The sequence below is a fragment of the Eubalaena glacialis genome, chromosome 8 (assembly GCF_028564815.1).
Source record: "Eubalaena glacialis isolate mEubGla1 chromosome 8, mEubGla1.1.hap2.+ XY, whole genome shotgun sequence".
Classification (NCBI taxonomy): Eukaryota; Metazoa; Chordata; class Mammalia; order Artiodactyla; family Balaenidae; genus Eubalaena; species Eubalaena glacialis.
Genome location: NC_083723.1, coordinates 72,235,345 through 72,251,066, shown reverse-complemented (window position 1 = coordinate 72,251,066; position 15,722 = coordinate 72,235,345). Strand labels below are relative to the sequence as shown.

Sequence of the window (15,722 nt, the reverse complement as noted above, 5' to 3'; positions counted from 1 at the left end):
ACTTAATGGTATCATATTGTAAGCAGTATTTAATGATTTTCTTTTTGTTCAGTATTATGTAAAGATGTTCACACCTGCATACTATTCCATTATAGGAATTTACCTCATTTAGCATTCTCATATCAATGAGCATTTGGGTTGTTTCCAGTTTTTCTGTTACAAACACTGGTGCTGTGTTAACTTTTGCCCATTTTCCGATGCATATGCCAAGGGCCTAGAGGTGTGCAGAGATCATAATCCCATGGCCCCTCAGTCCTCGGGGAGTAGTGTGTGTGTTGTGGAATGAGATAGGAAGAGGAAGCGAAACCAAAGCCAACTGATATTTATGTGTTTATTATACACCCAGTTTCATCACAAATGATCTCTGACAGATCATTGGAGCTGTTGATGGGCACTGGATATCTGACAGGATGGGCCATTGAAGTGACCAGATACAGCAGTTCTTTTATTTTTTAAGTCAATATTTCCTGCAAAAAAAAAAATGCGTATAAGAGAGAATAATATTCTATTACCTGTGGCTTATAAATGAACAAACCTCAGATGATAAGCTGGCATGTATTTATGCTGCTGAGGGTGATAGCATCTGTTACAAATATACCTTGTTTTAGGGATTCTCCTTTACATGAACTGCTACTTATTTGTTTATTTTTGATGAGATTAAGCTTTATACTATGCAGAAACTAGATAAGGTTGGGGCAAAGTGCCATTGTTCTCACCGTTCAGTGTTAGCAGTAAATGAGGTGACAGTGAAATGAAACAGAAGTTGGTGGCATCTGAACAGTGAGGTGTAATAATCTGTCACTGTTAGCAGTTATGCTTATGGGATGTCTGGAGAGGGTGTCTGGAGAGGCTGATGAAAGAGGCCAGGCCCCAGGACAGCGTAATTCCTGGGACTTCTGCCTTACTTCTGTCTTTTGGGATGAGATTTTTGGTAGATGTATAGTTGTATTATAGTCTTTTAAAAATAGTGATATTAACATATGGGCCCATAGTTGTTTTAGTGAATATTCTTTACAGATCTTTGGGGGAGGGAGGGAGGCAGTGAAAATCTTTCAAAAAAGAAAACAATTACCCATAGTCTCATAACCTACAAGTAATCACTATTAACAGTTTGTTCATTCTTTGTTTCTATGTATATTTTAAGCTTAGCTTGAATCATACTCTGCATGCAGTTTTGGCCTCTTTTCTCCCCCAGCTTTATGTTGAGAGCATTTTCCCACATTAAATTTTTTTGGAAAACATTATCTTTGACAGGTACATAATATTACATTGTATGGTTGTACAGTAATGTAACCATGGACCTGATTTATCATTTTAGTTGTTTTTTTAGAAACTATACAGGTATTTTGAAGTTCTGAGGAATAAGCCTAAAATTATTGCTTATGGTTCCTCTTTTCTGTAAAAAAGAAAAAATTATCTTTTTTTTCACTCAACAAATTTTTATTGAGAACCTATATGTAGGCACTATTTGAGACTTAAGAGTATTACATAGGCTTTGATTTTGATTAAAAATCCCTGCCCTCCTGGAGCTTATCTTCTGGTTATTTGTTCTGTAACAATAATTTGACTTCATATACTTCTTATAGTAACATGAGCCTAAAACAGTATTTTGATAATTTTATATACTTAGAAGTGATTTGTTCTAAACACTATAATGTAATCATTCTACTTTTTATTCTATATCTTTTTTCATTTGGGATCATTTAGTAATAGATACTGTTTATTGAACTGTTTTTTCAAGCAACAGTTAAAAAGAAACTTTTTTATAATGTAGAATTCTAGTTTTTCTTCTACATAATTAAGTGAGAGTACGGGGAAGTAAAAGGGAAAGGAACAGTTGAAAAAAACTTTTCCAATTTAGGCATTGAAAGCTGGAAGAAATTTTATTGATTGATTGGCATATAGTTGATCTACAATATTATATTAGTTTCAAGTGTACAACATAGAGATTTAATATTTTTATAGGTTATATTCCATTTAAAGTTATTATAAAATATAGGCTATATTCCCTGTGCTGTACAGTATATCCTTGTACCTTACTTATAATATTTTATACATAGTAGTTTGTACCTCTTAATCCCCTACCACTGTATCTTGCCCCTTGCCCCACTGGTAACCACTAGTTTGTTCTCTATATCTGAGTCTGTTTCTGTTTTGTTATATTCATTTGTTTGTTCTGTTTTTTGGATTCCACATATAAGTGAAAACATACAGTATTTGTCTTTCTCTGTCTGACTTATTTCAGTAAGCATAAAACCCTCTGGTCCATCCATGTTGATACAAATGGCAGAAGTTCATTCTTTTTTATGGCTGAGTAATATTCCATTGTATATATACCACATTTTCTTTATCCATTCATCTGTTGATGGACACTTAGGTTGCTTCCATATGTTGGCTATTGTAAATAATGCTACTGTGAACATTGGGGTGCATGTATCTTTTTGGATTAGTGTTTTTGTTTTCTTAGGATATATCACCTAGGAGTGGACTTGCTGCATCATATGGTAAAACTGAAAGAAGTTTTAAGAGATCCTTCTAATCCTCCTCTTCACTGTACAGTTGAAAAAACTGAGTTCTCTTAAGGTTAAGTGGCTTGTCCAGTGTCACATAGCTAGCTTATTAGAGTCTCTGTAAACACAGCAGTCCAGTACTCTAATATATGTAATCCATATTCTTTTTGAAACATTATTTTCGCTCAAAAAATAGTTGGGCCTACTATGTGCCAGACAATGAAATGTGTTAAAATTTGCAAAATTAAGGTAACTTTTTCAGTTCCAGAATCTGTTTTCTTCTTAGACATGAAAGTGTTCCAAAACTTTAAGAAAAATTCTGCATTGATTGAGGTTGTAGGATATAAATAAGACTGCTGGCTCCATAAGGTAAAGTCCTGTGGTCTTTTCCATATCTGATTTCCTCGGGTCTATTTGGCACTGTTATTTTCCAACAGTTTGTATTCTGTCATATCGTTGGAAAATATTCTTCAGGGCATCTTTAAAGTGTTGCTTTTGTCTTCTTTGTTTTCAGTTGCCCTACTTCAGCTCTACATACAAATTGTGTTTGGGTCAACTGTGTTATTCTTCTGTGTTTTCATAGTTAGGTCCCTGAAGTTTTGTTATAATAGCTTGTACAGCATTCTTGTTCAGCATTCATTAAGGAATATCACAAAGGTAAAGGCTGCACGGACAGGTACAAATAGTTACATAATTAGAATTAATTAGGATTTCTTAAATTTTCTACAGTAAAAACATAGCTGCTTATAGCTGCTTTTGAAGACTAGAGAAAGTAGATAACATTTTTTAAATATTTTATAATTTCTTGGTGTATGTGTGTGTTGTGTGTGTGTGTTTTCCCTAGTGTTGTCAAAAAAGTATTTGTTTTGGTGATTTCATTTGTTCATGCCCTTAAACTTCGTGTTCTAGATTTAATGTTAGTGTTTTTAAGTTTAATGACAAATGAAGGAAAAGAGCTCAGAATGCATGGAATGCAAATTGGTATAATGGAAAGAATACTGGATTTCGAGTCAGATGTTCTTGTTCTATTTTGCTACTTTTGGGCAAGTAACTCATATTTGTCTTCAAATCTCAGCTTCCACATTCTTTTCTCAATATTTCATGACTTCTCCCTTACATTCCCATTCAAATTAAGTCTTTCTGTTTTAGACTTTCTTTAGTACCTATACTTTTTCTTCAAAGCACATTTTGTCTCTTGAAATGATATATTTCTGTATTTGTCCATATTTGTTTAATTTTTTTCTGTCTACCTGGATTACAATTCAGAGGAGTAGGGTTTGTATCTGTTTCATTACTACCTACCCTGCACAGGGCAGACACATGGTAATTTATTCCATAAGCTCAATATTTATTCCATAAACACAATAAATATTTTTTAAATAAATGAACTACTCACTACTGTCTGTCATATGCCAAGTTACTTCCTTCACAGCTATAAAACTCTACAACCACACCTCTTACAGAAAGCCTTTTTTGAGAAAATCAGGACAAGAGAAGTTCCCATACTACCTCCTTAAAGATACATAGGACTGTTGAGTTTACAAAATTGTACACTAACTTTTACCTTGTTTCTCACAACTCAATGAAATATTAGGCTGGCCTAGACTAAAAGATCCTACTGTTAAGACCGTGTATTTTGACTCATGTCTAGCTTTGTGCCTGGCACATAAACACCTGATGAACTCTCAAGAAACAAAACAGATTCCGGTTAGTGCTTTTATTGAAGTGACATTATAAAAACTTGGCATTTTTTTTACAGCATTAAAAAAATTCCCTGTTTTATTGAGAGTGATCATTTATAAATAAATTTTGAGTTTATGGAATAAATTATTGGTCATTTTTATTTAATTATTTATTCGTGTTCTGGTCAGGGTAAGACATTTGCTTGAGATCTGAATTAGTTTTGAAAGACAAGTGTATATGGACATGATATCTTTCCAGTAAATCTTGCAGCTATTTCCGTGCCTGCATATGTTAACATTTTTATAATTGGCTTCCAAATGACAAACACAGATGTCTGTAGTCTGAATTTCCAGCATGTTTTAGAATAAATGTTTTTCCAGTAATTTAAAGTGTACCATTGCAGTATCAAATGATTAGCTAATTGAATAGAGTTTCTGATTTTTGCTTATCTGCCAGCTTGCCATTTTTCAGATTTAAAATAAAAATAGATAGCTATTTATGATGTGATTTATGATGTGATCTTGTTCCCTTTCTCATGTTTTTACAAAACAGAACTCTTCCTAAAAAGCTATTATGGGCATTGTTTTTCTGAGAATTTAATTTTGTCATTTGTTTAGTTTTTCTGTTTATTTGTTTTGCCTAGTGGGGTAGAGAGATTATGGTGAGAGGGAATATTTTATATTTTAATTCATTTAATTGCCACTTTGAATTCTGAGACCATGGAACTTTTTTAGATAGTGGGATTAGATATGCCAGTTTATCATCTTAGTTCTTAGGTTCTGTGGAACAGTGCTTAAAATTATTGCTTAATGTTAACTTTTCTATAAAAGGTACATTATCTTTTTTTCACTCATCATGTATTTATTGAGTACTGTTCTAGATTTTGAATATATAGCAGTGAACAAAAGTTCTTACGTTCATGGAGTTTACCTTCTGGTTAATTGTTCTGAAAAAATAATATGACTTCATATAATCAATAACATAGGCCTGAAACAATGTCTTGGTAATTTTATGTCCTTAGAAGTGATTAGTTCTAAACACTGTAATAGAACTATTCTCCTTTTTTATTTTTATTTTTTATAGCTGCGTTGGGTCTTCTTTGCTGCGCGCGGGCTTTCTGTAGTTGTGGCGAGCAGGGGCTACTCTTCACTGTGGTGTGTGGGCTTCTCATTGCAGTGCCTTCTCTTGTTGCAGAGCACAGGCTCTAGGCGTGCGGGCTTCAGTAGTTGTGGCACACAGGCTTAGTAGTTGTGGCGCACAGGCTTAGTTGCTCTGCGGCATGTGGGATCTTCCTGGACCGGGGCTCGAACCCTTGTCCCCTGCATTGTCAGGCGGTTTCTTAACCACTGCGCCACCAGGGAAGTCCCTATTCTACTTTTTATTCCATATCTATTATTAACCTTTCATTGGGTTCATTTAATAATGGATACTGTTGTCTCAGGCAGCGGGTTTTTTGTTTGTTTTTTTAAAATTTTCTCTTTTGTTATGTATTTGTACATCTAAATAAATATTAAATATAAATTATATATCCTAACAGAGTTGGAATTTTAAACAAAATCTTCATTATTGTCCTGATATCCTCTGCTGTCTGAATATATTTTTAAATCTTAAGAATGTCATTAGCATATTTTTGCTTTTACATTCTTTCTGAGGGATCGTTTTAAAATGATGTCCCTAGACTTTTGATTCTATTTACAGATAATATATAATAGTGTTTCAGTTGGTTTATTTTTAAGAATGAATTTGCTCTCCAAAGTAGTTTAAATGCATTCCAGCAGCTTAATAATGTACAAATAGAGGCAACTGGTCTTGCATCTGTTCCTTAAGCAGATAGTAGAATAACCGACTAGTTGCTGATCAACTGGGGAAGAAACTTAAATGTGATATATTTTTATATTGCAGGGTCAGTGATTAGATATTTCTGACTTATTAATTAGACACATTTGTTAAATAAACAGTACATATCTGTAAACTTTTCTTCATTTACAGCAGACATATGCTGTATGTTTTTCTATAGATTCTAGTATTTGTCACATTTTGATAGTTAATGATATCAACATCATCAAGATTGCTTTAATCCTTTATATCATAAGACATTTACTGGCCATCTTTGTAATTGGTCTAATTTATATATTAATATGTTTGTATATTTCCTCTATTTCCTCTTTTTAAGGCACAGAGGGCTTACACCTGTTCTTATGCTTTTGTTTCTTTCAGAATGACTGAGTTCAAATTAAATTTAGGAATTGGTAGTTAATAGTTGCTTCATATAAAATTTGGAAAATTTATGCACCAAAAAGGAAATTTCAAGTGAGCATAAGGAAAAATACCTGTAATCCCAAATCCAGAGACAGACCAAAGTTGTTATGGTTATATTCTTCCAGAATGTATCCATGCCTATGTGTATAATGTTATTAAAATTTAAGATAGGTATAATTGTTGAAGGCTGTGAGCCTGAGGCCTGCCTTATCTTTGTTAAAAGAGATGCACTTAATTTTCCTTTTACTAAAAAAGGTTATGTTGCAATATTATACCTAATGCTGTATATAAACATTTACTATTAATAATGGTTTACATTAATACTTTTAATATTAATAATGGTTTGCATTAGTATTATTTTAATTGAATTAATCTAGTATTGCCCAAAATATGTTATCCATACTTCTGATATAGGTAATGATGAGATATTTTAGGTGATACCCGATCCAGTATTAAATAACAGTGGATAGTATTGTAAAAAAAAAAGTTACTATTTTTCCAGGTTTCTTTAACCAGGTTTCTTAGAAGCCAAAAGTCTGATACTCATAGATCCTTAGCACCCTTCTAACACTTGCCTGTTTCTCTTAGAACCTTCAGCAAAATATCTAGCTAAAATTTTAATAATACAGTTTTATTTTTCATTGTATTCATTTTTGTTTTTATTTTTTTAAAAATGACAAGTGATACTGTCTTTTAATTTATGTCAAGGATAGAAAGTATCCTTTTAAAATAAATTTAAATAAGAAAAGTACACTAGTTAAAACATATTAAGTAACTGGTAAGTTTAGGTGACACTAGGATATGGCAAAAATCCTGATGATGGTATGCAAATGATTAAGGGCTAGGAGGCTCTACTGTTTGATACTGAAAATATTTATAATTTTTCCCATTATAAACAAGTCTGCAATGATCATTTGTATAGCTAAAGCTTTTTGCATGAAATAATTACATTTACTAATATAAGTAAGTGGAAGTCGCAGAAATTCCACAAAGCAAATGCATTTAGAGCTCCTATGTTTTCATATAATCTCATATCCGGAGATTATACTCTCACTAAACAGTGAATGAGAATGCCTGTTTTTTATTCTACCCAACTCTGGGCTAATTTTTTTTCTTTAGACATGATATTTTCAGTTCTTCTCAACATTTGAACAGCATTCATTCAGAAATACCTAGTTTCTTTGCAATTCAGTAGTCATTCTTGTGTTAAACATAGTAACCGTTGTCCATTATTTTGTCATCATTTTAGTGATGGGTTGATCTTTTAAAGAAAGTGACTCCAAATCTACTTTTTTCTTAGTGCTGATAAAGAAAAATTATCTTTGACAATAACGATGATTTTTTTTTCTGTAGCTTGCCCAGTTTCGACAAAGGAAAGCTCAATCTGATGGACAGAATCCTAAGAAGCAGAAAAAAAAGAGGAAAACTTCAAGTAGTAAACATGACATGTCAGCATACCATGCTGTGAATATTGAGCAATCACACAGTGATGAGATGTGCACAAATAGTTCTCAGAGATCAGGATCAGCTGTGACTCCTGAATCCACAATAATGAGAGCTCTACACAGTGGAGAAATAATTAAACATGACCAGGTCTTCTCTGTTGAAGTAAGTATTCATCCAGATTTTTAAATACTAGCATTCTAAGTGTAAAGTTGTTGTAATGACAACACTCATTAGCACCCTATGCGATTTTTTGTGAGCTTGATTTAACAAACACTTATTGAGCAGCTGTATTACACCAAAGATTGAGCACCAAGGATACAAAGATAAATATGACAGTCTCTATCCTTGAAAGTCACTCTAGTGAGGAAGGTGGATGTAAGATAGGCTGTGTACCTTGATTAGAGCCATGCTAGCAACAATGCACATGGTGCCCTAAAGTACCATGATTTGGGGGAATGCCCAAATCAGTCTTACGTGTGTTATTTGGGAAAGTTTCCAGGAAGAGGTAATAGAACCAAGTCTTGAGGTGTAAGTTAGAGTTAGCTAGAGACAAAGAAGTAGGGCAGACAATCTCCATGCTGAAGAATCAGCGTTCTCAAAGACATGAAACAGTGTGATGTGATTTGGAAACCTTAAGTAGTTTAGTTTTAAATGGATCTCAAAGTGATCAGGATAAGATGGTGGTAATGGTGAACAGAGGGAGGCTGTACTTGGCCCATAGAAAGTTTTCCTCAATAAATGCTAATTTTCTTCCTCCCATTAATGATGGAATTTTCAAGAATAAGGAGATGAGGGAGAAGTTAAGAGTGGATTGGGTGGTGGGTGGGATGGTGGAGCTACCAACTAAGACCAGGAGTAGAGAACGATGGGATGCTTAGGAGGAGGAGTGTTGTACAAGGCAAAAAATGATAATTTGGATTGTGCCTTGGCATATTTAGGTGGAAATAGGATTTAGATATATAGGGATTTGAGCTTTAGCCAAGAGTCAGAGATGTCATAGAGATTTGCTATTCATCATAAAAGTGGATCTTACTGAGTTTTTCCTACTTAGAGTTTTTTGAGCATTTTGGATACATAGATTAATGTTTTTCATCACCTTTGGGAAGTTTTCAGCCATTATATCTTCGAATATTCTTTCTGACCCTTTCCTCTCCTTCTGAGTCTCCATTATTCATATGTTAGTATGTTTGTTGCACAGGTCTTTGATGATCTGTTCATATTTTTTAAATTCTTTTTTCTTTTTCTCAGACTGGATAATTTCAGTTGAACTATATTGAAGTTTGCTCTGATTCTTCTTCCTCCTCAGATCTCCTGTTAAGCCCCTCTAGTGAATTTTACATTTCAGTTATTTTACTTTTAACTCCAGAATTTCTCTTTGGTTCTTTTATAAATTCTTTCTCTTTTTATATTCCCTATTTGGCGAGGCATTGTTCCTATAATTTTCTTTAGTTTTTTAGACATTATTTCCTTCATTTATTTGACTTTTTAAAAAATAGCTAATTTAAAATAGACTTTGTCTATTAATAGACTTTGTCTATTAAGTCCAATATCTATGTTTCCTCAGGGACAGTTTCTACTGACTACTGTTTTTCTTGTGTATGGGCCATACTTTCCTTTTTCTTTGTGTATTTGTAATTTTTTTAAAATTTATTTATTTATTTTTGGCTGCATTGGTCTTCTTTGCTGCAAGTGGGCTTTCTCTAGTTGCAGAGAGCAGGGGCTACTCTTCATTGTGGTGTGCAGGCTTCTCATTGCGGTGGCTTCTCTTGTTGTGTAGCACAGGCTTTAGGCACGCAGGCTTCAGTAGTTGTGGCTCGTGGGCTCTAGAGTGCAGGCTCAGTAGTTGTGGCACACGGGCTTAGTTGCTCCACGGCATTTGGGATCTTCCCGGACCAGGGCTTGAACCCGTGTCCCCTGCATTGGCGGGTGGATTCTTAACCACTGAGCCACCAGGGAAACCCTGTATTTGTAATTTTTTGTTGAAATCTAGATCTTTTGTATGATACAATATAGCAACTGTGGTGCTTGATTTGATTTGAAGATGTTTTTATTTTCATTTTCTGCCTAACAAATCAATACTTGGGCTTTCACTAGAATTTTAGCATTTCAAGTGCAGAGTGTCTTGTTCACCATTTTATCCTCAGTAGCACAGTTCTTAGTATACAATATGCATTTAATCAATAGCCATTCAAAGGAATAAGTAAGTGAGTGAACCATAAGGACTTGCATCATGCAAGTGGTTTTTTGTGGGTTTTTTTTTTTTTTTTTTTTTTGGCCACGCTGGGTCTTCATTGCTGTGCACAGACTTTCTCTAGTTGTGGCAAGTGGGGGCTACTCTTCGTTGCAGTACACAGGCTTCTCATTGTGGTGGCTTCTCTTGTTGCTGAGCACAGGCTCTAGGCGCACGGGCTTCAGTAGTTGCAGCATGCAGGCTCAATAGTTGCAGCATGCAGGCTCAGTAGTTGTGGCACACGCGGCCCAGAGTGTGCAGGCTTCAGTAGTTGCAGCGTGTGGGCTCAGTAGTTGTGGCACACAGGCTCTAGAGCACATGGGCTTCAGTAGTTGTGGTGCGCAGGCTCAGTAGTTGTGGCACATGGGCTTAGTTGCCCGTGGCATGTGGTATCTTCCCGGACCAGAGATCGGACCGATGTCCCCTGCATTGGCAGGTGGATTCTTAAACACTGGACCACCTGGGAAGTCCCATGAAAGTGTTTTAGATTTAAAAGAGGGCCACATAAGTTAGGAACCGCTGATACAGGATTTTAGAATAGGAGTAAGCTTATTTCTGTTCCTGGCATCATTACTACATCAGAGAGGAGGTTGGCTTGGAACTTGGTCTTGAGTGCTGAATAAAATTTCTGTAAGTGTAGATGAGGAAGGAGACAGTGATGATTCATGTTTGGTTTTTTTTCGGTTTTTGCTTTTTTTGTTTGTTTGGTTGGGTTTTGTTTGTTTTTTGTTTCTGTTAATTTTTTTGAGCTCATTGGACAGGTACTCTATTATCTTTCCCCATTTTGGAGGAATACTTCTCAGACGTCCATGTGTATACAGATCACATGTGGGATCTTTTTAAAATGTAGATTCTGATTCAGCAGGTCTGGGTGGGGCCCATGAATCAGCTTTTTTTTTTTTTTAATGTTTTTAAATTGAAATATAGTTGATTTACAATGTTGTGTTAGTTTCTGATGTACAACAAAGTGATTCAGTTATAAGTATATATACATATACTTATGTATATATATGCATCCATATATATGTATATATACTTATTCAGATTCTTTTCCATTATGGTTTATTACAAGATATAGAATATAGTTCCATGTGCTATACAGTAGGATCTTGTTTATCTATTTTATATATAGTAGATTGTATCTGCTAATCCCAAAGTTCTAATTTATCACTCCCTGCCTTTCCTCTTTGGTAACCATAAGTTTGTTTTCTACGTCTGTGAGTTTGTTTCTGTTTTGTAAATAAGTTCATTTGTGTCATTTTTTTGATTCCACATGTAAGTTATATCATATGATGTTTGTCTTTCTCTGTTTGACTTACTATGATAATCTCTAAGTCCATGCATGTTGCTGCATATGGCATTATTTCCTTTTTTACGGCTGAGTAGTATTCCATTGTGTATATATATATATATATATCTCATATCTTCTTTATCCATTCATCGGTCGATGGACACTTAGGTTGTTTCCGTGTCTTAGCTATTGTAAATAGTACTGCTATGAACATTGGGGTGCATGTATCTTTTCCAATTAGAGTTTTCTCCAGATATATGTCCAGGAGTGGAATTGCTGGATCATATGGTAATCATATGAGTATTATGTTGGCTGTGAGTTTGTGATAAATAACTTTTATTATGTTGAGATATGTTCTCTCTATACCAACTTTAGTAAGAGTTTTTATCATGAATGGATATTTCACAAAAATAAACTGAAAATAGATTAAAGACCTAAGTATAAGACTGGATACTGTAAAACTCTTAGAGGAAAACATAGGCAGAACACTCTTTGGCATAAATTGCAGCAATATCTTTTTCGATCTGTTTCCTAGAGTAATGGAAATAAAAAGAAAAATAAACACCTAGTTAAACCGAAAAGCTTTTGCACAGCAAAGGAAACCACAAACAAAACGAAAAGACAACGCACAGAATAGGAGAAAATATTTGCAAGTGATGTGACCGACAGTGGATTAATCTCCAAAACTTACAAACAGCTCATATGGCTTAATATCAAAAAAACAAACAACCCAATCAAAAAATGGGCAGAAGACCTATATAGACATTTCACCAAAGAAGATATACAGATGGCCAAGAGGCACATGAAAAGATGCTCAACATCGCTAATTATTAGAGAAATGCAAATCAAAACTACAGTGAGATACCACCTCACACCAGTCAGAATGGCCATCATCACAAAGTCTACAAACAATAAATGCTGGAGAGGGTGTGGAGAAAAGGGAACCCTCCTATACTGGTGGGAATATAAATTGGTATAGCCACTATGAAGAACAGTATGGAGGTTCCTTAAAAAACTAAAAATAGAGCTAACATATGATCCAGTAATCCCACTCCTGAGCATATATCTGGAGAAAACCATGGTTCAAAAGGATACATGCACCCCAGTGTTCATTGCAGCGCTGTTTACAATAGCTAAGACATGGAAACAGTCTATCCATTGACAGCTGAATGGATAAAGAAGATGTGGTACATATATACAATGGAATATTACTCAGCCATTAAGAAGAATGATGGATGGACCTAGAGTCTTTAATGCAGAGTGAAGTAAGTCAGAGAAAGACAAATATCATATGATATTGTTTATATGTGGAATCTAAAAAAATGATACAAATGAACTTACTTACAAAACAGAAACAGACTCACAGACTTAGAGAATGAATTTATGGTTACCAGGGGGAAGGGTGGGGGGAGGGATAGATTGGGAGTTTGAGATTAACATGTACACACTGCTGTATTTAAAATAGATAACCCTATTAGAATTTTTTAATGTTTCTTTATGTGTATACACAGGATAATTTTATAGATGTAAATATTATGTTTAATTGTATTCAATAACATGAACACAAAAGTGGAATGATAATAAAATAAAATAGATAACCAACAAGGACCTACTGTATAGCACAGCGAATTCTGCTTAGTAGTCTGTAATAACCTAAATGGGAAAAGAACTTGAAAAAGAATAGATACATGTGTCTATATAACTGAATCACTTTGCTGTACACCTGAAACTAACACAACATTGTTAATCAACTATACTCCAATATAAAATAAAAATTTTTTTAATTTTTAAAAAAGAATGGATGTTGAATTTTATCAAATGCTTTTTCTGCATCTATTGAGATGATCATGTGGTTTTTGTCCTTTCTTCTGTTGATGTGGTGTATCACATTGATTGATTTGCATATGTTGAACCATCCTTGTGAACCTCAGATGAATCCAGCTTAATCATGGTGTATGATCCTTTTTAATGTGTTTGTGGATTTGGTTTGCTAATATTTTGTGGAGGATTTTCTCATCTGTATTCATCAAAGATATTGTATTGTAATTTTCTTTTTTTGTGGTATCTTTGTCTGGTTTGGGTATCAAGGTGATAGTGGCTTCATACAATGACTTTGGGAGTTTTCCCTCCCCTTTAATCTTTTGGAAGAATTTGAGCAGGATTGATATAAGTTCTTCTTTGTATGTTTAGGAATCCCCCAGTGAAGCCATCCAGTTCTGGACTTTTGTTTGAAGGGAGTTTTTTAAAATTACAGATTCTGTTTCACTTCTAGTGATCAGTCTGTTCAAATTCTCTATTTCTTCTTGATTCAGTTTTGGTGGGATGTATGTTTCTAGAAACTAGTCCATTTCTTCTAGGTTGTCCAATTTGTTGGCACATAATTGTTCATAGTATTCTCTTATGTTTTTTTGTATTTCTGTCATATCAGTTGTTATTTCTCCTCTTTCATTTCTTATTTTGTTTTGGTCCTCTTTTCTTCTTGGTGATCCCTGCCAGAGGTTTGTCTATTTTGTCCTTTCAAAACACCAGCTCTTGGTTTTAGTGATTATTTCTATTGTTTTTTAAATCTCTGTTTTATTTATTTCCTCTCTGATATTTATTATTTCCTTCCTTCTGCTGACTTTAGGTTTTGCTTTTTCTTCTTCTTCTAATTCTTTTAGGTGGTAGGTTAGGTTGTTTATTTGAGAAATTTCTTGTTTTTTGAGCAAGTCCTGTGTCACTATGAACTTCCCTCTTAGGACTGCTTTTGCTGCATTTCATAGCTTTTGTATGGTTGTGTTTTCATTGTCATTTGTCTCAAGGTTTTTTTTTTTTTTTTTTTAATAAATTTATTTATTTATTTATTTATTTTTGGCTGTGTTGGGTCTTCGTTGCTGCACACGGGCTTTCTCTAGTTGCAGTGAGCGGGGGCTACTCTTCATTGCGGTGCACGGGCTTCTCATTGCAGTGGCTTCTCTTGTTGTGGAGCACAGGCTCTAGGTGCAGGTGCACGGACTTCAGTAGTTGTGGCACATGGGCTTCAGTAGTTGTGGCTCGTGGGCTCTAGAGCGCAGGCTCAGCAGTTGTGGCACACGGGCTTAGTTGCTTCGCGGCATGTGGGATCTTCCCAGGCCAGGGCTAGAACCCGTGTCCCCTGCATTGGCAGGCGGATTCTTAACCACTGCGCCACCAGGGAAGTCCTCAAGGTATATTTTAAATTTCATTGTTGAGCCATTAGTTTTTTAGTAGCATATTGTTTAGTCTCCCTGTAATCATTTTTTCTCGTTTTTCTCTCTGCAGTTGATTTCTAGTTTCATGGTGTTGTGATCAAAAAAGATGCTTGAAATAATTTCTGTCCTTTTAAATTTGTTTAGGCTTGCCATGTGTCCTAGTATGTGGTCTATCCCAGAGAATATTCCATGTGCGCTTGAAAAGAATGTAGTCTGTTTTGGGGGGATGTAATGTCCTGAAAATATCAATTAAGTCTAACTGTTCTGTTGTGTCATTTACAATCTCTGTTGCCTTATTGATTTTCTGTCTGGAAGATCTGTCCATTGATGTCAGAGGGGTGTTAAAGTCTCCTGTTATTATTATATTTCCATCAGTTTCTCCCTTTATGTCCGTTAGTATTTGTTTTATGTAGGTGCTTCTATATTGGATTCATACATGGTTCATATTTGTTGAGTGAAAAAATGAAATATCTGGGTCTCTTTTCTCACTTGTAAAATTAGATTCTTAGATTTGATGAGAGCGTGTGAACAGTGAAAGCAGTGAAAATTTAGGATTCCTCTTTGACTCTTCCTAGTACTTCTAAGCTGAGGGAAGCTTAGTAAAGCCACTCACTTCATACCCAAATCCCAGGGATGTAAGGATGAAGCAAGAATGTCTTTGAAAGTTTTTTGTAAGCTGCAACAGTGTTAATAACAACAGAGGTTGGTAATTTTCTTCAAGTTGTTGCTACTTTTCTAGCACCAAAATTTGATGATTCTTCATTTTAAAGAAATTGAACTTTTTGGAGTAACAGTTTAGGACTTTATTTTATTTAAAAGAGATGTAAACATTAGAGGGATGATATCTTATGGTGCTTTTGTCTTACAAATGATTTGTAGTGTATAAAAGACCCTGTGTGAAAGTACTTCTTGATACTTTTATATTTAGAAAACTGCCTAGTGATAAATTTTAGATATGTTATTTAACCATTGTGATTCATAATCAGAGTGGAATTTTTAAAGAATTTAATAATTTTTTACCTGTTTTTTAGTAAAATTTTTTGAGTTTTCTGTCATAAGTTACCAATAGTAATGGGCTAATAAAGTACAATATT

The 15,722-nt window shown here is 34.5% G+C and overlaps 1 protein-coding gene across 7 annotated transcripts in view; it reads left to right on the top strand.

The window, feature by feature from the left end:
* The window catches only part of AKAP9 (A-kinase anchoring protein 9), a 152,008-nt gene that overhangs the window by 13,294 nt on the left and 122,992 nt on the right, over positions 1-15,722 (top strand). For 6 of the 7 annotated variants that reach the window (XM_061198576.1, XM_061198575.1, XM_061198574.1 and 3 more), the window contains exon 2: positions 7,806-8,060. The exons of the other annotated variant lie outside the window; for it this stretch is intronic. In XM_061198576.1, coding sequence (XP_061054559.1) covers positions 7,806-8,060 — 255 coding nt within the window. The remainder of the gene's footprint in view (positions 1-7,805; positions 8,061-15,722) is intronic. 7 annotated transcript variants of the gene reach the window in all.